This window comes from Nematostella vectensis, chromosome 8 (assembly GCF_932526225.1).
Source record: "Nematostella vectensis chromosome 8, jaNemVect1.1, whole genome shotgun sequence".
Classification (NCBI taxonomy): Eukaryota; Metazoa; Cnidaria; class Anthozoa; order Actiniaria; family Edwardsiidae; genus Nematostella; species Nematostella vectensis.
In genome coordinates this window covers 11,541,753-11,562,814 of record NC_064041.1, presented here as the reverse complement: position 1 = coordinate 11,562,814, position 21,062 = coordinate 11,541,753, and the positions used below count along the sequence as shown (strand labels likewise).

General features: G+C 41.9%; 2 protein-coding genes across 3 annotated transcripts; one reads left to right on the top strand and one right to left on the bottom strand.

Annotated features, from left to right (window-relative positions):
• Nucleotides 1–513: 513 nt before the first annotated feature.
• LOC116619814 lies at nt 514–20,015 on the top strand. Of its 2 annotated transcripts, XM_032385015.2 has the most exons (14): nt 524–700; nt 820–929; nt 7,523–7,971; nt 8,287–9,226; nt 9,662–13,513; nt 14,009–14,122; nt 14,223–14,273; nt 14,831–14,947; nt 15,376–15,444; nt 15,532–16,377; nt 17,219–17,245; nt 17,840–18,141; nt 18,669–18,803; nt 19,178–20,015. In XM_032385015.2, exons 2-14 carry the CDS (start codon nt 842–844, stop codon nt 19,271–19,273), a joined length of 7,086 nt encoding a protein of 2,361 aa, XP_032240906.2. In that variant the 5' UTR covers nt 524–700; nt 820–841; the 3' UTR covers nt 19,274–20,015. The 2 variants fall into 2 exon arrangements, with proteins under 2 accessions (XP_032240905.2, XP_032240906.2); XM_032385014.2 differs by having other exon boundaries at nt 514–700; nt 8,287–13,513.
• Nucleotides 2,684–4,575, bottom strand: LOC5515324 (gamma-glutamyl peptidase 3). The gene has a single exon (XM_032385026.2). The coding sequence runs from the start codon at nt 4,487–4,489 to the stop codon at nt 3,746–3,748; it is 744 nt and encodes a 247-aa protein (XP_032240917.2). The 5' UTR covers nt 4,490–4,575; the 3' UTR covers nt 2,684–3,745.
• Nucleotides 20,016–21,062: the final 1,047 nt, after the last annotated feature.

Genomic DNA, 21,062 nt, shown 5'->3' with positions numbered 1-21,062 from the left:
CTTGGCTACAATACATCGGTTTCCGATTCTGCTAGATAACATGAATTTCAATAAGTGGATTTCGCATCCCAAACCTACTTGGATTCTGGTCCCAGACTGTGGATTCTAGATTCTATTCGCCGAATTCCGGATTCAAAAGGCTAAAAAAGTCTGGATTCCGGATTACCTTACATGGGGCAAGAAATAGGTGTATACATTAAGAATGCTCTATCCTGCTATTTTCTCATGTTTAGGAAACATTTAAACAATCAATTTTGAAACAAGAAGTGGGCGTGGAAATGGGTCCACGGCGCCAGGTTTTGCAGAAAGAAGCATTTCTTTGCATCCACTAGATCCATCTACAGCGCTTTACAGCTGGTAGCGAATATTATTTTTTCCTCGATTTCTCACTGGTATTCAGCGATGGCTGATGAGGTATTAAATAAAAGAAGATTCTGAGTTTTTCCTCGCTCCGTGTTCGTGCGCCCCATCGACACTTAAGACGTTTAGCATGTGGTGCATTTATGGCACTGACCGGTCGCAACGCCTCATGAATAAAACACGATATTCACCGGGCGTCTCACCATATCGAGGTGAATAACAGAAAAACAGAAAAAGACACTATTTCTTTACTTTGATTCAAATATCGTTTGATTTGTATGATTATAAATACAGGACGATTCTACTGGAGTCGTAACTTGTGATCTCCAACAAATGCAAGGTATGACATCATTTTTCTCATGAGAATTAGAATTTGTGTTGTTTCAGTTGTTTGTTTGTACAAAATTTGTTGTGAAATGAATCGTTATTGTTATAATGCGTTGTTATTGTTTCGTCTAGGTGTGTAAAATGCGGATAATAGATGTTTAGGAAGACTCAAGACATGGGTAACCTGAGGGAAGTCGCTTTTTTTCTCGTTTTCGCTACAGTTGTTGGACAAGCCTTTTCAGGTATGGTATGAGCTTATAGTTTACTCATGGAACCACTTACACTATGGTAGAAGAGATCGAGGCAAATCTTTCACGAATGCTAAAGTTAAAGCGGATTTTAAGCATTATATGGTAACTGTTCTCTTCAAAAGATACTTAAATATTGAGACCACTTCACATTAACCTCCGAACAATTAAGGTGGAATACACATCAGAGCGGTAGAGAAGCTTTAAATTATGCTGCTATTAGAGGTGAACGAGAAAAATAGGCCTAATTGCTAGCTGTGTACAAGCCAGCACCTCAGCTTTTTTGTAACATGAAATGATTGAAATTAAGATTTGGAGGTAAAATATAACATTACAAGATAATGAATGGGAAATTATAGGCAAAACAGGAAAAAATATTCTAGAGAATGTGATGCAATTATATCTCAAAAATGTGATAATCTGTTTGTCTATGTTTATAATGTCCATAATTGTCATCTTATTATGTCCATAATTGTCATCTTCATATTTCTCATCTTTCAACATAATTATCTAGTGTGAGGATGTCGGATTTTCAGGCGCCTACACATGGGGGTGCGAAGGGTGCACAAACAAACACCCCCTTGCAGGACAAAAGTGGGTCATTTCTCATTAAGGAATCTTCATGTTCAATGCTTTTTTCCATATATCTATGACAGCACACACACCCCTCGGCCAATCCTGGGTATGTACCTGATTTTGACCAGATTTGACCTATTTTGTAGGGTTATTAACCCATTGACTCCTGGCTATTTTTGAGCTGAATTTACAAAAAACAGACTGAAAACAGATACCTCACCCCGGGTCTGTATGACCTGGAATTGATTTGTTTGGCTTCGGGCGAAAAGACTTATAAAAAACCATCTGACTTTGGGGAGAGGAGTGTTGACTGGCCCTCCCCTTGTAAATTTTTCCCTGGATCTCCCAGAATGCTTTGAAATCCGTAAAGGCATCTAAGTGGTTTTATAAGCCTTCAAGGAGTGGACATTGTGTTTTGAGGCCATGGAAATGAAGCCGGAGGATCAGAATAAAGGTATCTATTTCTGCCTTGAGCTGTGTTTGCTGATCTCTCTCCCTTGTGTGGTATTTTGAGTGTTTTATTGAGAGGGGTGGTTCTGCCTTTCTTTCCTTTGCTGATCTCTCTCCTTCATTCTGTTTTTCTTTCCTTGTTCGATTTGAAATTTGTCAAAGAACCTGTGCTATTATTTGGTTGGATGCATATCTTCAAGACCATTTATCCCTTAGACTGATGCCTGAGTATCTTCATCTTGTTGTGTTCATTTTGCATTTACTTCTCAAAGCCGATACAGGCCGGTTGAGGGGTCAATGTGTTAATTACAGCTTTTAATAAAATAAGCTCAGTATTTGGTTTCTATGTGAATCTCTCAGTTTTTAATAATTACAGTAAATTTACTGTGTGTGCAAACTAAGGATTTGCATGCTTTTTTATAAAATTTATGGAAGAGATGAATGTTAAAAGCAAGGCCATGGCTAGAAAACTTTGTTCAGGGGGGCAAGCCTCAGATGTTTCTTTTATTTGATTATGGGTTAGAGACTATGTTTTTCATGTATTTTGGAAAATTCCTGTTCTTCTTATTAGGCAGCAGCCCTTCTTGCGTCTGTGCTGGCTACGGCATGTAGCCCCCCCCCCCCCCCCACCACCACAACAACTTGGCAAATCCTTGATATGTGCATGTCTGTATTTTGTCCTATAGCATAATTTTATAATAAAAAACAATAACAGATGAAAATTGGAGGCAGATATATCTTTCTCTTCATAATCACCAGTAAATAACACACCACTCTCTTTTTTGTGTGAAACTATTGATAGAAAAAATAAAATAAAAATATAAAAAGATATAAAAGCTGGGATTAAATAATTAGAGTAACCGTTTCATCTCTGACATAACCCTGCCTGGGCAATCGATAGAATCGATAATCGATATTAATAGATTTCAATCGATAAAATTAGTTAATTGTATCGGTAATCGATATCAATCAATAAAAAAATGTGAGGAAAATCGATAGCTATCAATTTTTCGATTAACCTGATCAATTTATATCGATTTATTGATTAAATCCGAAAAAAAGATGTTTACGAGAAATTTAACAAACGTTTTTGTAATCCCAATGTGCAAACAAAACGTGAAAACTAAGGAACCAACACCAACTAGTAATATCCACAGTAGTTACTGACACAGCTGTCCAGAATAATGTTTATTGATGCTACACAATTAACTTGTAGTAGTGCAAAATCATTGCTGTAGTCAGACAGTAAAAACCAAGTTAATCCAGTGTAAATAGTGTATACTACACTACTTGTAACAAATTTCTGCAGTCTGGAGAGATAGAGCGAATCATAGATTTGAACCTTACTTGTGCTACAGGTACAGTGACCAGGGCAATATGTAGACACTTTTTATAAGAACGTCTAAGAATCGACTTCCAGCCTGGGCAAAAATGGGCATTTTTTACAGTAAATGTATAAAAATGGTCTTACGTTTTGGGAAAATTTGAGCCTCAGGGTTCTTATAGGTGCTTAAAAAAAAGATTGTATGACAATAATATAGGTTTATAATTCGTGGGTAATCCTTTTGTGGGTAAACACTATTTATATTCTTGCTTGCACAGATCAATAGGTACCAATAAAATCGATATAATCGATTACCTTAATTGGGAAGAGTTTAGTGAGTATCGATTAATATCGATCATCCGATTCAACCGATATTGATAAATCAAGGGTTATCGATTGATTTCGATTTATCGATCGGTTTTTTGATATCGATTTTTATCGAATGAGTGTGCATAACTTATCAGGAGTGTAGGAATTTCACCAGTACTTGATTCATTTCTTCTGAGTTCAGTGGTTCATAGAGAGACTGCTTCACTCGTTGTGTGTGTTTCTCGTCCCAGTTATATCTCTTCGCAATATAAGGGACAATTTTCTCATCAACATCGCTAGGAGATAGGTCAGGATGCCCTTGAACCCCAATAATGTTGTCAGCAAACCTGACAACCTCGTGTTCACACGAAGATGAGCTAGCAAGAGTTTTCGCTCCTTTAGGAAGCTCTAAGATACATTCACTATGAGACTCTAGAATCTTTATTGGGCCATTCTTGAACAGCTCTTTGATCAGCACATCTCCCTTATCACTTGGTTTTATTTCTTCGCTTTGCAAGACGAAGTCCTTCGCAGGATTTAGCCCAACTTTGCCCCCTAGGGCATCGGCTATTAATTGATGGCCAAAACAGATACCCACTATCTTGGGCTTTCGCTCAAGCATTGAGGCCTTTGCGATAAACTCTTTTGTTGCTTTTATCCACTGTAAGTCTTCTTGGGTAGAGTTAGCGCCTCCCGAGAAGATAAACGCGTCATATTTGTTAACATCGTGTTCGGTTGGAACGTTCCCTCGAATCGCAAAGAAATCGGCGATTTCATCTCCTTCACGGGTAAAGAGCTTCTTGTAGAGTTCCAAAGCTGCTTCTGCCCAACCCCACTTCTCGACATCAGTGCAGATCACAATACCAATTCGTTTAGAGGTTAAAGAGACAGACATTTTCTAATGAACCCCGGTTAACTATGGTGAAACAATAGGCCTTTTGCAGCTAGAGGTCACGGTTGGAGAGGGAAGTGCGCCCACGATATATTTTTCTGGACAGCGGATGATTAATCAATTACTGGGACCACAGGCCTCCTGACGTTAAATGCAACAACTCAATAAAGTAGCTAGAAATGTAAAAAAAAAGAATGTAAAGGAAATTAAACAATGAATTTGTACTATATTGCAATGTATGTTTTAGGACCTTTTATTAGGGAAAATCAAAGAGGGCGATGTTCAGACTCAGTTAGCTTCTGGCCATTTCAGGCAGCCAGCACCCAATTAAAATAGATCTGTTATTCATAATTACAGTAAATTTACTGTGTGTGCAATCTAATAATTTGCAAACTTTTTACAAAAATAATGGAAGAGATGAATGTATAAAGCAAGACCATAAGAAAACTTTGTTCAAGGGAGGACACGCCCCACATTTGTATTTCATTTGCTCCAGAGGCAGAAGCTATTTTTATTCATGTTTTTTGTAAAATTCCTGCTCTTCTAAGGGGGCAGCTACCCCCCTTGCCCCTGTGCTAGGTACGGCCCTGTGTAAAAGCATGTAGCTCCCCCCCCCTCCCCCTCCGGCAAACCCTTGCTACATTCATGTCTGTATTTTGTTCCTTAAAGGCATGATTCTCTTGTAATAAACCAGTCTTCACATAGCATAATCTTATAATAAAAAACAATACCAAACAGATGGAAATTAGAGGCAGAGCTTTCTCTTCATAATCACCAGTAAATAACACACCACTCTTTGCCCTCTATCTCACTTTTTTGTGTGAAAATATATTAATATAAAAACGACTGATAAACTTTTCCATCACTTTTGTGATGCTGATTGTCCAAGAAGCTGACAGGAGCAAAAAAATTACAACCTTCAAATTGTAAGGCTGTTTGGCTTATATTGTCTGATTTTTTGGCTCCTTGTGCAATATGAAAAAAAAACAAGCTTTGGTACTTGTTGGCAGATAATTCCTGCTTGAAAAATTGAAATTGTAAGACTCTTGATTTGTCTGAAGTTGCTCAATTTGGGCAAAAATATATACTTTTTCATGATTTATGGCAACTTTGCTCAGTCATATCTCAAGATCTGAGCATCTACCAAAAAGTGCCAAAGCCCCTGTACTGCTCCTGTCCCATGAAGTAGAATGCAAACTGGGATTGTTACATGCAGTAGAATGCAAACTGGGATTGTTACATGCAGTAGAATGCAAACTGGGATTGTTACATGCAGTAGAATGCAAACTGGGATTGTTACATGCAGTAGAATGCAAACTGGGATTTTCCCATGCAGTAGAATGCAAACTGGGATTGTTACATGCAGTAGAATGCAAACTGGGATTGTTCCATGCAGTAGAATGCAAACTTGGATTGTTACATGCAGTAGAATGCAAACTGGGATTGTTACATGCAGTAGAATGCAAACTGGGATTGTCCCATGAAGTAGAATGCAAACTGGGATTAAAATCATTAACAATTTCATATCTGACATAACTTATCAGGAGTGTAGGAATTTCACCAGTACTTCATTCATTTCTTCTGAGTTTAGTGGTTCATAGAGAGACTGCTTCACTCGTTGTGTGTGTTTCTCGTCCCAGTTAAATTTCTTCGCAACAAAAGGAACAATTTTCTCATCAACATCGCTAGGAGATAGGTCAGGATGCCCTTGAACCCCAATAATGTTGTCAGCAAACCTGACAACCTCGTGTTCACACGAAGATGAGCTAGCAAGAGTTTTCGCTCCTTTAGGAAGCTCTAAGATACATTCACTATGAGACTCTAGAATCTTTATTGGGCCATTCTTGAACAGCTCTTTGATCAGCACATCTCCCTTATCACTTGGTTTTATTTCTTCGCTTTGCAAGATGAAGTCCTTCGCAGGATTTAGCCCAACTTTGCCCCCTAGGGCATCGGCTATTAATTGATGGCCAAAACAGATACCCACTATCTTGGGCTTTCGCTCAAGCATTGAGGCCTTTGCGATAAACTCTTTTGTTTCTTTTAACCACTTTGTGTCTTCTTGGGTAGAGTTAGCGCTTCCCGAAAAGATGAACGCGTCATATGTGTTAATATCGTGTTCGAGGACACTAAACCGGAGGTCCCGTCTCTTCAAGCTGTATTACACTAAACCTGAACCGAAGGGACGTAAAAGAACCACTGGGGACGCAATAAACCCTCTGGCAGTGACCACCCCTAGTGACAGTGCTTACTAACCGAGGTTACACTCATTGCCAGGATTAGCTCGCGCTAGTGGCAATTATTGTATTTAAAGGTTAAAGGTTCCCTCGAATCGCAAAGAAACCGGCGATTTCATCTCCTTCACGGGTGAAGACCTTCTTGTAGCGTTCCAAAGCTGCTTCTGCCCAACCCCATTTCTCGGCATCACTGCAGATCACAATACCAATTCGTTTAGAGGTTGAAATGACAGACATTTTCTAATGAACTCCAAACTACTTTCCAGCTCTTTCAACTATGTAGCAAGGTCAAGGTAAAGCACTCCACAGGGATCCCAAACACGACTCAAAGCAATTCTGGGTAATTTTAATTCTCATTCCAGAGCAGTCTCCTCCGCTACTTCAGCTTGACACTCCCTTGCACGAAATTATCTTTACATTTGCTGATTTTATTTTGTTTTGTTGGCAAAGCCCTTTCTCCAACGCGTTATGAAATCTAAGCTGTAAGCTCGAGTACCCCTCGAGGCCGACGGCCGAAACCAATCTGACCAATCACAGGGAGCTCAACTTTTATCTATAGTTCGAATGATTTCTCAGCCTTAAAACCCGATTCTCGGAAGCGATTCGAACTTTATACGATTATATTTCTTGTGAACTAATAGAACTATTTTTTTAGATACTCGCTCTGTGTGCAACGCGCAACACTGACTTTGTCTGTTTGTCTTTCGTTTAGAGGTTGCAAGCTTCAAGTTGATTTTCTAATTTTTTCCTAGATTCGCGTTTATTCAATTCGTATCGTAATATCAATGTATTGTTTCAGAGTGCGACAGCCGCTGTCAGCAAGAATGCATCGACGTGTTAAACAAATACCGCGAAAACCACGACGCCCCAGCCCTCACTTTCTCCCAGGCCCTCGCTGACAAGGCGCAGCAGTGGGCGGATGGCGGGAAGTTCGGTTACGATATGACGTCACGCGGGCAATTTGGGCAGCTGATCGAGTGGGATGTGAAAGATGAGTTCCCTTCATTCACGTCTGTCATTAAGAACTGGCACGACAAGGAAAGGTTTTATGATTTTAAGACGGGGATGTCTACTAATGGTAAAACACTGCATGACTTTACGCAAGTGGTGTGGAAAAGGGCACGCAAGGTCGGGTGTGGTAAGGGTAAGATGTTTGGATCCAAGTATTACGTGGTGTGGATGGATGCGGACGGAGTCATGAGTCCCAATGTCGCCGGCGGCAGCGAAAATGTGGGGCCACCGAAAAGGGTATGTAAATATGAATTCTTATTAGTGAAGTTTAGGGGCGATGGCCGCTCAATCGGAGAGAGGATATTTTAGAAATGTATGGATGTGTAGCAGATATAATCCATAAATTTACCTCCCTGCATATGTTTTATATATTGACGCGCCCCCTTTTACGGATACCTCCTACTTCTTTTACCTCTGTTTCTGTTATGAGCCCGCTTTGTGGTAATCTTAACTATTTTTCAAGATTTAAAATTGCAGGCCCGACAAGGATGGGAGAATATTTTGACACATTTTTATAATTCGGCTTCTAAGATAGTTGTATTGCAATTCCAGGAAGACATCTATTGGTACGAGATTACTAAGCTGTGGGGCGTGGGTAAGCCCCTTTACCGAAATGTCACAAAGCCAAGGAAGGAGGGTAATCTGACTCGGTCGCACATCTTGTCAGCAAGCCTTAGTCAAAAACTTGCGCGTCTCACAGACGATGAGGACCAAGATGTGATACAAGACCTGAATGAGGTCAGCAAAGAACAAAGAGTACTCAACAGCGAAAACAACATCAAACAGTTTGTTCATGACTCTTTAAGTCAAGTTTTCGACCAGGAAAATCAGGAGGTTGAAAACTTGAGGAACCAGTTTGCGGAAAATGTAAATCCTTATATTGATAACGCTGTTCAAACTGGAGCAAAGATTGCAGATGGTGGCCTTGGAAAAGCCGAGGAAAGTCATGCCCGAAATGGGTATATGGGAGTATTAAACGGTGGCGATAGACTACCAGAAAATGGGGATCAATTCGGTAATGAAAAGGGCGAACTTGCAAACCATGCCGCACCTAACGATAAGGTGTCTTATGGAGGAGTAGAATTGCCGGAGAATGAGTTTGGGAAAAGTGAGGGCTTTGCTGGTCAGGAACAGCTTGATACAGGTGCATCATATGGTTCCCTCGGTCGTCACGAGGGGAGACCTTACGAAGGGTATCCAGAGAGGCACTTTGATAATCGCGTTACAGGGTTCAACGAAGGCATCCATGAGCCTATACCTCCTCTCAATTCTGGCTTCAACAGCAGATACGAGCACCAGGGCGCAAGAGATAGGGAGATTAGTTCTTCTTTTGAAGAAGGAGAAAAGCAGATTGAGAATGCAGATACAGCACTTATTGACAACCTAGCGAACACACTTCAGCAAAGGCCGGGATCAGAGAACCGAGGCAACCGTCTCAAAACACGGCCAAGGCCAGGACAACAGGACAGCAGCGAACTTCCACGACCAAAAGGTAAGTCTAGAGACGCCCAGAGCTTGCTTTCCAAGTCAGTCCCTATTGGTAATACATCCCTGACACAGCGAAACCCTTCCCTGATAATCCACGAACCCTGGAACGCTACTAGCCCTGACAGAGCTGATGATAAGAACAATGGGTCTAACAGCACTCAGGCTAAAGAACAGATGCGCAAAAACGCGGGCAAGCGTTATGAAGGGAACCCTAGGGAAACTACCAAAGATATCGCTGCTTTGATAATGGGGAAAGTTTCTAGTAATGATACGGTAGAACCCAAGGAGGATACAGAGCAACAGTTTAGCCACCCTATAAGTGACCACGACAGTAAATCTGATGTTGATACGGAGTTATCGAGCGTTGTTGATCTGATCAACACTCGTTTAAGAGCATTGGTTAAATCACGTGGTAACGGTGGTCCTTACTCTTTGAAAGGTATTGATGCTACGAAGGACTTCAACAAGGAAATGAAGCAGCTGCCAGAACTTAGAAAAGTGTCGCTAAAAGTTCCTGTAAAGACAAATGAACCTGAGCAAGGCGATTCTAACAAAGAAGTGTCAATAGAAAGTAAGCCGCATCAAGATCATAAAACCGACCCGGGTCTTCCATCGAGGGAGCCTTCGACAGACGAGAACATGGCACAAAAAGAAGAGGATCCTATGCAGCAACAACAAAACGATATGCCAATTAATGACCAAATGGGTCACGGGCCTGGTAGGCAAACAAACCACGACGAATTACACGGTAACCAGGACTCGATGAACAACGAGCTCGATGGAAACCGAATGCCTGATCATCGCATAGACAACTATGGCTACCCGACGAGCCTGCATTCTCAAGGGAACAACCAATGGCTGAATCACATGGGCCACACTCCCGTCAGTGGACCTTCAGAACTGGGCGCAAGCTTTGATCCTCTTACTCAAGCTTTGAATGAAAACCCAATTGGGCTATATGACCTTCGGAAGTACCACAATGAGCCAAAACTGGGCGAAGAACACAGTGCTGTTCATAATGGTGACAAAAATGTTGAAAAAAAGACATCTAGTTTGCAGCCGGTTATGGACGAGCAGGATATATCGGATTATCATGGTGCCCTGAAGCCCATCAGAGAACCTGAGCCCGCAGAGGTGGCAGCGGGTGTACTTCCTCTGATGGATGAGTCGCCCCTAAGGGAACCTGACATAAGAGGGGAACAGAGACCACCTGGATATTTTAACGAAGAGCCTGACGAAAATGTACTGTACCCATTTGCCGAGCAGTATGAAAACGGGCATATATTCAGAGATGAAGGACCTAAGGGTAATAGGGTGAACGAGGAGAGTGTGTCAGAGGAGGCTGGGAGTGCAGGTGACAAAGGGTCGAAGGTGGAAAGCGATAATAATAAGGCGCCGCAGGAGAAGCTTAAAGAAGGGAAAATTATTTCCTCACCAGACAACAAACCAGGGTCCTCCATGGATGCGACGAGTCAGCAGCCTATCAAGGGTGATTCACAAACTGAACCAACAAGCGGGAAAGACGCAATTTTATTAGTTGAACCCTCAAAGCAGGCGCAATCTCAAGAAGGGAAAGTTCAGGAATCTGAAAAGGAGAGGTCACATGCTGAATCCCAAGTGGGTAGTAAAGAACAAGGAAACTTGCAAACACCTTTGTCGCCAGAAGGTAAACAACAGACATCCCTACAACAAGAAAACCAAAAACCAACCGTGAAAGCAGAACAAAAGCCAATAAGGGAGGGTTCTGATAACGGTATAGTAGGGCAAGCCGTACAGCAGGCGACGCAATCCGGTAGCGAAAAACAGAGTCAACAGGCTCAGAACGAGGATTCGGAATCAAGCAAGCAGCAATCAAAGTCTGAAAATGAGAAGTCCTCTGGACCAGAAAGTCAGGGGGCAAACAGCCTGCAGTCGCAACAAGGCGGTCACGATATAACTTTGGACGCTGGGCAACCAAAAGCGCCTGCAAGAGAACAGGAAAGGACAGAGGGCGAAGTTTTGCAAAACGGTTTCTCGGCAGGTACACGACCGAAAGGAAAAAGCTCCACTTTCTCTGTAACATTAACTCTAAACGAACCTGAACAAGAGGACTCCAATTCTGGAAAACACGAAAAGGCTACACTTCCATCAGCCTCGTCTGATAAAACTTATAAAAAACCATCGAAACAGGCAATCCAGTCAGAAGAACAGGCAATGAAGCAGTCGGAAAAGGTGAACACAAAAGCAAGTGGCGAACAAATAAGTCCCGGCGATAAGACTATAAACGTACCATCCAAAAACAAACAGGAAACAAACGATACTTCAAAAAAGAACGCTTCTAATAGCGTGCTTAGCTCGGGAAACTCTGAATTGATTTCTCCCTCTGACATGAAGAAGCAGCCATCAAAGCCAGAAATCGACGATTCAAAGGCTAATGGGCATATGTCAGGCGACTCGCAAAGTTCATCCACTTCAGGAAAGCCATCACAACAAGAGAGTCAAACTGAACTTGGACAAAAAATTGAAAAGGGTGATGTGGAAGGCGAGCAAACCGCGGCGTCAACTGATGGTGAGAAGTCATCACAGCAAAAAGAGAACCCAAAAGACAAAGAGCAACTACAAAAGGAAAATACAAAAACGGGTGGACAAGAAACGTCAGGAGAACAGTTGTCGTCAAGCAACGAGAAACCTCCTCCAAAGACTGAAGGTCAAGAAGAAAAGGAACAATCAGATAAGAAACGTCCACAAACAAATGGAAGCCAAGAAGAAAAGGGACAGCCATCAGAGAAGAATGAAGAAAAGCCTAATATAGCAAGCGAACATTCGACACCATCGTCAGGTGACGAAAAACTGTCCAAGCAGAAAGAGAGTACGGCAGAAAATGAACATCAACAAAAAGAAACTTCTAAGGTGCTCGGACAAGAACCGGAGTCCGTGGGTAAACAGTCAAAGCCGCAACAACAAGAGAGCGAGGGGGAGAACACAAAAGAAGGAAACTCTCCTCAGGAGAATTCAAAGACGAGCGGGCAAGGCCAAAGCGCTGGAAGTGTGCCGTCGTTGACTTCGACTGGTAGTGAGAGGAAACCTGAGCAACAAGAAAACCAGCAAGAGTCTGGTAAATCAGGGAAGCAGCCTACGGAGGGAGATGCTAGAGAGCAAAGTCCAAGCCAAAGCGGTTCAAAGCAGCCAAACAGTGAAGAGCTACAGTCTACGCATCAGAATACACCACAGTCGTCGTCATCATCATCTACTTCTAACATAAGTGGGGTGGACCAACAGAAGCAGGCTACACAGCAAGAATCGCAGACGAGCGTGTCTCCTCAAACTAGCGGGACAGACCAAAGTCAATCAAGCCCTTTAGAAAAAGAAGTGGCCAAACAGGAATCACAGCCAAACGTGTCACCCCAATCAGGCGGCAAACAAGAGTCACCAGCAAACACGTCTCCGGTACCACCAGGGGTATCAGGTGGCGGAGACCCATATACAACATCTAGTGTACATGTCGTCAATTCACCTGTGGTATATCAAACAGATACAACTATTATGGTAGGAGGTCAACCCCATACTCAACAGTCTCCAGAAAGGGTTGAAGGTGACGGAAGCCAACAGGGGACGACGGCAGTTAATGGCAGCCAACAGGAGACGACAGTAAATGGTGTCAGCCAGCAGGAGACTACATCTGGCGTACCTTCAGATGGATCTTCGGCTGTCCCAACTAAAGTTAATGAAAATCAAGGCCCGGGCTCAGAGATGAAAGTCAGCCCTTTAGATCAGAATCAAGGGCCAGGAAAAGACGCCTCGAAGGCAAACGGTGAGTCAGCTTCAAAATTCGGAACAGGGACTCCCTCAAATAGTGAAGCTTCTCAAGGAAACCCAGACGCTAACCAAGAAAATATAACAGGAAAAATGACCGGTAAAAACGGATCGGAATCACCAGGGGGTGAGCCTAAAAAGGAAAAAAATGTGAGCCAGGCAGCATCGAACGTTGACAAGGAACAGAAATCTTCCGGCTCAACTTCAGATTCAAAGAATACCAACTCTTCAAATGGCAACAAAGAAAAACTGTTAAGTCAAATAAGTACTCCCAAAGAGACATTGTCAGACTCTACGGACAAACGGCCCGTTCTCGAACTTCCAAGACCAGTTGACAATAGAAAGCCAGCAGAAACCCAAGATAACTCGGAGGTTCCGAACAAATCTGTGAGTCGGCTACCGAAAGTTGTGGCATCTGAACCAAACACTGCTAATGAAGAAGTAGCGGCGCCACCGACTAACCCTGGTGACCAGCTTCAACACTCGGCGACAAGGAAAGGTAAATGAATAGCTAGAAGCCCTGTCTTACATACGCTTTGCTCCTGCAATATTTTTTGCAAACACCGATTCAAGCAGAACGTATTTTTACGTGTGACACCCGCTTTGTAACTGAGCTAAGTATCCTTGCCTTAGAGCTTCAAGCGTCTTTTATGAAAGGAAGCAAAGTGAATCCTCGCATAAACACATTCTTTGCATCAGCTCAAGTAAACTGCGTTTTAGAAAGTCTGGAACTCGGGCACTTGTCGCAAAATTGTTCAAGTCACAGGAAAAGCTTCACTTGACCTGGCGCGTGTTTTTACAAGACGAGCTCAATGGATTTACTCTAGTAAACACTTCCGTTATGCCCTAAAATCCGGAAAGAAACTTTGACAATATTAAAAACATAACCCTCTGCCACAGTGTGGTATAATATGTTTACTTGCGTGTTTAGCTTCAGCGATCTCGTGATTAAATAAAGTGACCCCATTAAATTACCTTTCTACTGTTGTTTTAGCGTGCGTGGATAACGAGGAGAGGTGTTCGCTCTGGGCTGACCAAGGTCACTGCAAGAATGTTGTGTACGAGGACTTCATGAAGCAGCACTGCAAGTCAACCTGTGGCTATTGTGGTGAGTGATACAAAATGATGGCAGTCAAGTTACATCCGCGTGCGGTTATTAGGCCCAGGAGGAGCTCAACCTTACGAATCTCTTTGATTATTTTGCGCAGCACTCGAGACGGAGAAACCGAAAGAACTCAACGATCTGTTTTCCGAACCCAGTAAGTTCTTAATTTTCTAGCAATTATAACCTCCTTATAGTCGAAAGGTTAGGGGGTTCAGGCTCCAATTCCTTCAAATTCGCACATGTAATTCCTATGTTTTACACCAGTGCTTCACACCTTTTTATGCTACTTAATTTGTCCCAAGCTATTTGGTCTTAAAGAAGACCAACCACGCCCCCATTTTATGTTCCCGAACAATACCAAGTGGCTCAAAAAATCCATTTCCATCGACTTAATCAAGCAAGTAACTGAGCAAATGTTAATCAAATATCATTAATAAAGTTTCAGACTTTATTCGTGGTTGGTTATTTTGAACTTTTCTTGTGAATGAACCGCTGTATTTTAAATTGTAAACAATAACAAAGGAGTAGTTGATAGATATTCTTTAAACTTAACCTACACTGCTCTTAATATGGATGCAGATCCAGCACTTGCCCTTGAGATTTTAGGATATTGTCCCGTTTTCAAACCTCGCGCTAGCGTAGTACCAAACACAAAATATCCCAATTCGTCTCGACGTTAGTATGACGCTTGAGCTACCATCTGTTCTTCAGCTTGCAAGGACGCTATCAAGTACCAGTTTAGCTGTCCCCAGTGGCGCGTGCAGGGCTACTGCGAGAAGCGGTCCAAAGAGATGAGCAAGTTCTGCCGCAAAACGTGCAAATTTTGCAGTAAGTGAGCAACAGTACACTAAAAGTACTTCTTGGTAACGAATAATGTACATGTTGGATTTACGTCCCGTCCACACAGCGCAAACAGTGGTAGACAAATTATAAAAAAATGGTACTGTTTGAACACCATGTTAGGAGGTTTTGTGAAGTAGCTCACCAAAATTTCCTAACTCTTTGTATGGTCAGTGATGGAGGCATCGCAAGTAATGCTGTCTGATGGTTGCGCTGTTTGCACCGGGTATTAGAAAGATGGGTCATATTTTCTGGTTCGGGTGTGTAAGAGTGGAAAGAATTTAGTTTTTTTTGTAAAAGATGATAAAATTAGAGAAAAATTGTTGTTGTTTTTCTTTAAGTAAACCATATATTTTTATTTATTTATTTCTCCTCTGTGCATGCGTTTATTTATCTGTATTTTTGTTTTATAAAAGAAAAGCGCAAAGTCTCAAAAGCACAAAAGTCTGCCAAGTTACAAGATGCTAAGGCCCCTACATCCAGCGGTATGTACCATTTGCACATGTGCAACCTTAAATTCGAAATTACCAAGCAACCAAAGTATTTTGAAATATGACGCTTTTTTGGATTAGGATCAGTGCCATCTGTTGTCAGTAACGCGTCTCCTGTCAGCCAAACCACAGCGCCGCCTGGTGTCCAGGGCTCTGCAGCATCACAAGTCGGCAATGCCAACCAAGCAACAATTGCGCAGGCTCAGTCAGGTACCCAAACAGAAGGCCTACACACTGCGCATGCTCAGGCGGCCAATGCTCCAAACCAGGCAACGACAGCGCATGCTCAGTCCTCGTTACCGCAGGGAGCTCAAATCTTTGCGCATGCGTCAACAGGCTCGGGCCAGGGTTTCGCGGTCGCACAAGCAGGAGTTCCAAACCAAAAGGGTTTCGCGGTGGCGCAGTCTGCCAATATGCCACAGCAACCCCGGTACGCCAGCGCCCAGTCTGGTAACGACAAACACAATAGTTCAGCTATGGCACAGTCCGCTCAAGGTCACAACAGTCAAGTAAAAATCCCTACTTTGCCGATCGCAAATGGCTTCCGAGCGCTCGACGAAAGAGTAATGAGTGATAGTCCCGAGTACAAAGCGTCGAATGATAACGATACTCCGGGTCGATACTTTGTCGAGACTGGGGATGCTGAGGAAAGCAATTCCGAATTTGCACAACCTGAGATCCGAATGCCAGACGAGTCAGTGCGAAAGAGCAACGGCAAAGGCTCAGGTTCTTTATTGAGCAATGGAAAACTGACGTCTTTAATTGTGAAAGGGAAACCGTTGAGCTTTGACAAGGGACGGGTGAAAGAAGACGACGCTGAGCGAATGAACCGTGAGGAAAATAAAGTTATAAAGGAATTTATGGAACGCTTGAACCCCGAAGAACCTTCCACTACCGGTGGTGTAGTTAAGGATAAGATGAACCAAGGTATACAACAAAATCAGATAACAACTAATAGAAACCTGGATAAACCAGGATGCATGTTGCGCATGCGCCGTGTTAAGTGCGACATATTTCCTAAATAGGGACCTTAAGCAACGACGACGGCAACGTGGACGACGACGGCAGAAAACAATGGAATTTGATTCAGAATTCAATAGCAGCAGGTGAAAATGCGGTCTGTCTGATACATTTCAACCATTTTCCATAAAACCACGACGTGGAAGCTCAAACTTTCACGGTCAACTTAGGACGCGGACGTTTGCCCTGTAAACTCCTCTAACCACGTTCGCTACTGTAGAAATAATGTCCTTAGTTTATTTTTATCTGTCTCTGACTATAATGCTTTGCTTATTTCATTGCAATTAAATTATAATTGATTACCAAGCGCGAACACATCGTTACCGATCATGTTGTCCTAGCCGTTGCGTCGTCCTTGCTTAAGGTCCCTATTGTCTCCTAGATTACCCACTGTCGAAAACATGTAGCATTGGAACAAATGTTGAAGTCAGCGACACGAAATGTTTCTGAACTATCCGAAAAGCATTTTAGTGTCGCAGCAACAATATTGTATGCTACGCGACATGCCTCCTAGTCAAGCCAGGCCTTATAAACGATAGGAAACACAAATCCATATTAGTGGAGAAACTATTGTAAATCTCTACAAGAATTTCTACTGCACATTGGCTTGGCTAACACACATTTTGGAACTTCCTCTGTTCCAGCTTAGCAAACGTCGTCTCATAGCATCTTCATAGCATTCATATCCTTAGTTTTTTTTACGCCCTTTATGAACAATTGTTTTTTTTTTTGTTTGTTTTTTTTTCAGAGCCAAAAACCACAGTATCTACCAAAGGTAAGTTAACATCTCGGAAACCGATATCGGGTGTGGCCATCCTTAGCGACCAGTAGGGCGTCGCCATCCCCGGGGACCAATAGAGCGTCGCCATCCTCGGGGACCAATAGGGCGTCCCCATCCTAGGGAACCAATAGGGCGTTGCCATCCTTGGGGAACATTAACATTATAACATATTTTTTTTTCGAAGATCAACATTAAATGCTCGTTTCAGTTGAAGCATAAGCCCCGTGCAAACTGCGCCAGCACCTTTCAGCATTGCTGACGAATTCTTGCTCGACTTACCACAAGACAAAGGAAATGTCAGAAAGTCCATTTCCCATTTTGACATTTTCTTTGTCCTAGAGTCAGTCAAGCGAAAATTCGCCAGCAATGCTGGCATGTGCTGGCGCAGTTTGCACGGGGCTTCAGTTATGTTCTCGGGTGCGCCTTGGATCAAGAGGATCGCAGATAAAAAATATAGCTGTTTTACCATCTCTTGATAAGAAACTTCTTGCTAATAATATTCACTTTCCCACCTCCTCCTTCAGAAGTTTAAATGCTATATCCCCCATTATGTAAACTTAGATTGAGATCTTTCTTGTCATCTAATAGGCTGCGGTAGCGCATGTCAATTGGAGTGCTTAAACGCTATCAACAAGTATCGCAGTAACCACGCCGCCAGGTCGCTAATCCTGGATCAGACACTAGCCAATCAGGCGCAGCGCTGGGCAAACAAGCGCGTGTTCGGGCACTCCCCCTGGGCTCAAGAGGGCAAAGGCGGGGAGGTCATTGCTGTCGGAAGTTTCTATACCACTTTCACCGCGGCGATCAAGGCGTGGCATGACGAAGAGAAGGATTTTGATTGGTCTAGCGGCAAGCAAGATAAGGACGCGGAGGTTGTTCATTTCACGCAGGTAGGTCACGTGATAGTTTATCTTCAGTCACGTGGCAGCTAATTTTTAGCTCTGTGCTAGTAATTCAAGAGTCTGTACCGTGGTAGTGAATGGGATGCCTGGAACAACGGCTTATTTATTTTAGTCGGAAAGTTTTTGACAAAATGATGCCTTGTGATAAACCCACCCCCTATAGACTCAGCACCAAACCCACTTTCATACTTCAAACACCCCTCCTTTCCCCTCTTAGATTCTATATATTTGCTTTCTAAATCTGCTAAATTCTAAATTCTGACCTGAAACTAAGCGGTTCTGCATAATTTTTTAAGATAAATATATGACCAAGCTACCAGGGTTTTGCTGCCAGTCTTTTATTGACGGGAATCAGCATTCTCCGCCATTTGTTTTCTACTTACGTATCATTTTCCCCCTTTAGGCTCTATGGATTACCAGTCCAATTTTTATCAGTCAATTCAACTCCACATAGATTCCCTAAGTGGTTCCAAGATCTCGCTTTTCCATTTCATTCAATTACCCCTCTCACCCAGGTGATCTGGCGAAAGGCGCGGCGCCTCGGCTGTGGTAAAACGACCGTTAACGGTGAACCGTACTATATCGTCCAAATGGACGCGTCATCGAAACACAGCGCAGCCAAACGTAACAGCATCGGCAGGCCACAACAGGTAAGGTCACGTAACAACATCGATACATAGAAAAAGGTGAGATAACAAAATTGATAAATAGGTTAGACAAGAAGTGCTGTTTGATGAGTTTATAACTAGACAATGTCAGCCCCCTTTTGTTGTTTATCTTATCTGCATTAAAATTACAAAATGACAGTTGAAACGCATAATCTTTAGCGTGCCAAATTCAATCGCTGCGAATGCCAAAGGGAGTGCAGATAAGCAGATGCAAACGGATTTTTTTCTACTAGCGGCTGTAGTGGCAAAATAAAGACTTGCAAAGCCACTAACCGAACTAGCCACTAGCCGCTAAACGAACTGATAGCTTTATTGGATCGAGTGTCACGTTTACGGACCCACCCTTTTTTTCACAGCCGGACTTGAAATGGTTCATGGATAGCTCACCATACTGGAAGGATTTACATGCAAGAGGCCGTATACCCCGCACCATTACCAGCAAGATCATATAACAATAAAGTATATCCCGTACCATTACCAGCCAGATCCATATAGAAATACCGTATACGCCGCACCATTACCAGAAAAATCATCAAGAAGTACCGTATACCCCGTAACATTACCAGCAAGATCATATTTAAATACTGTATACCCGGTACCATTACCAGCAAGTTCATATAAAAATACCGTATACCCCGTACCTTCACCAGAAAGACCATATAAAAATACCGTATACACCGTACAATTACCAGCAAGTTCATATAAAAATACTGTATACCCCATACCATTATCAGCAAAATGATATAGAAATACCGTATGCCCCGTAACATTACCAGCAAGATCATATAGAAATACCGTATACCCGGTACCATTACCAGCAAGATCATATTAACTATAAGATCGTATAAGCTCGTAATATTACAAGATCATATAAAAATGCCTTCGCTTAAATTTGTGGCCTTTGCCTCTTCAAAGAAGACCCATAAATCCCTAGATTTAAGAACTCAAATTATCCGAGTCATCTGGTTGACGAAATATAGCGAAATACAAAGAGAAGAGACCTCTGCCAGCAGGGAAGTAATCTGGGTTCCACTGTAGGACAGTCGTAAAATACATTTTCTGGGAAAATGAGTTCCAAGATGTGGATTTTTATTGTAGGAAAATAAAACCAATCAATTGTTGTGGGACGTTGTAACTGAAGTCGAGTATTTGTATAATAAAAATGACAGTTTGACCTGTCAGGATTTAAGTCTATACGTGGTATTCCTGTGCATCAAGTATTACTTGTCAACAAGTCTCCCGGCAAGGGAGGTAAAAAAAGAAGCCGATAAACGAAGAAGCCAACCCGTTGATCAACAACCCGCTACAGTGGATTAAGAATCTTCAAGAGATTCATCTAAGCGAAAAAAGAAACGACAGTCAATATTTTCCCCCGGAAAATACATATAAATGTTTTACAATGAGACTTTTATCATTCGACTCAAGATTCCTGAAAATTAAATAAAACCTGGAGCCTTTTTAAAATGAATAATACATTTTGCGGAATGCCCCCTAAAGCTTTTAAAACACACTTTTTTTTAATAAAAGTAATGTTTTAAATGTATAACAATGTATAAAACATGCAAACATGAAATATTTTTTTTGGTTATTGGGTTGCACGCAAACTGCACGCTAAGCCTTTGCTGGTGTGAGAATTGAGCGATGTCTTGTATTATTGCTGTTTCCTACATCTATATATCAAGAGACCTTTCTAATTATAGCTTTAATTAGCGTCGAAGCAAACACTCTCAAATAGCGTGTTTTCTTTGACATTGTTTCTAATTGAACTAATAGATGGGGTCTCATGGAGTGGTCATCATGGGCTCGAGATGCACCTTAGTATTATAGCACTAATACACAATAATGTCTTTGCTTTCTTTTCCCTTGACCACTGCTCGTTTATTAAAATTACACTTCGTTTGACGGGCTAGTAAAAACACTAATAGTTTACATGGTTTGAAAACAAACATGAGATTTTAGTTTTTCGTGTGCTTATGATTTTGTACAAAAATGAATACATTAATGAATGTGATGATCTTTTTTTGATTTTCTGATATTAAGTTATATAAGAAATATATTCATGAGCAAGAGTTTGTGGAAGAGAAGATTGTTTAAGATATTTAGTACATGTATGAACATTTTACTATGTGATAATTAAATCGTATGAGATTTGAATTGAAGCTATTTTATCTACACGGCGCTTTTGAAAACCTACAGCAATCAAACTAAAGCGAAAATCGGTTTACGACGTTAGTAACCAGT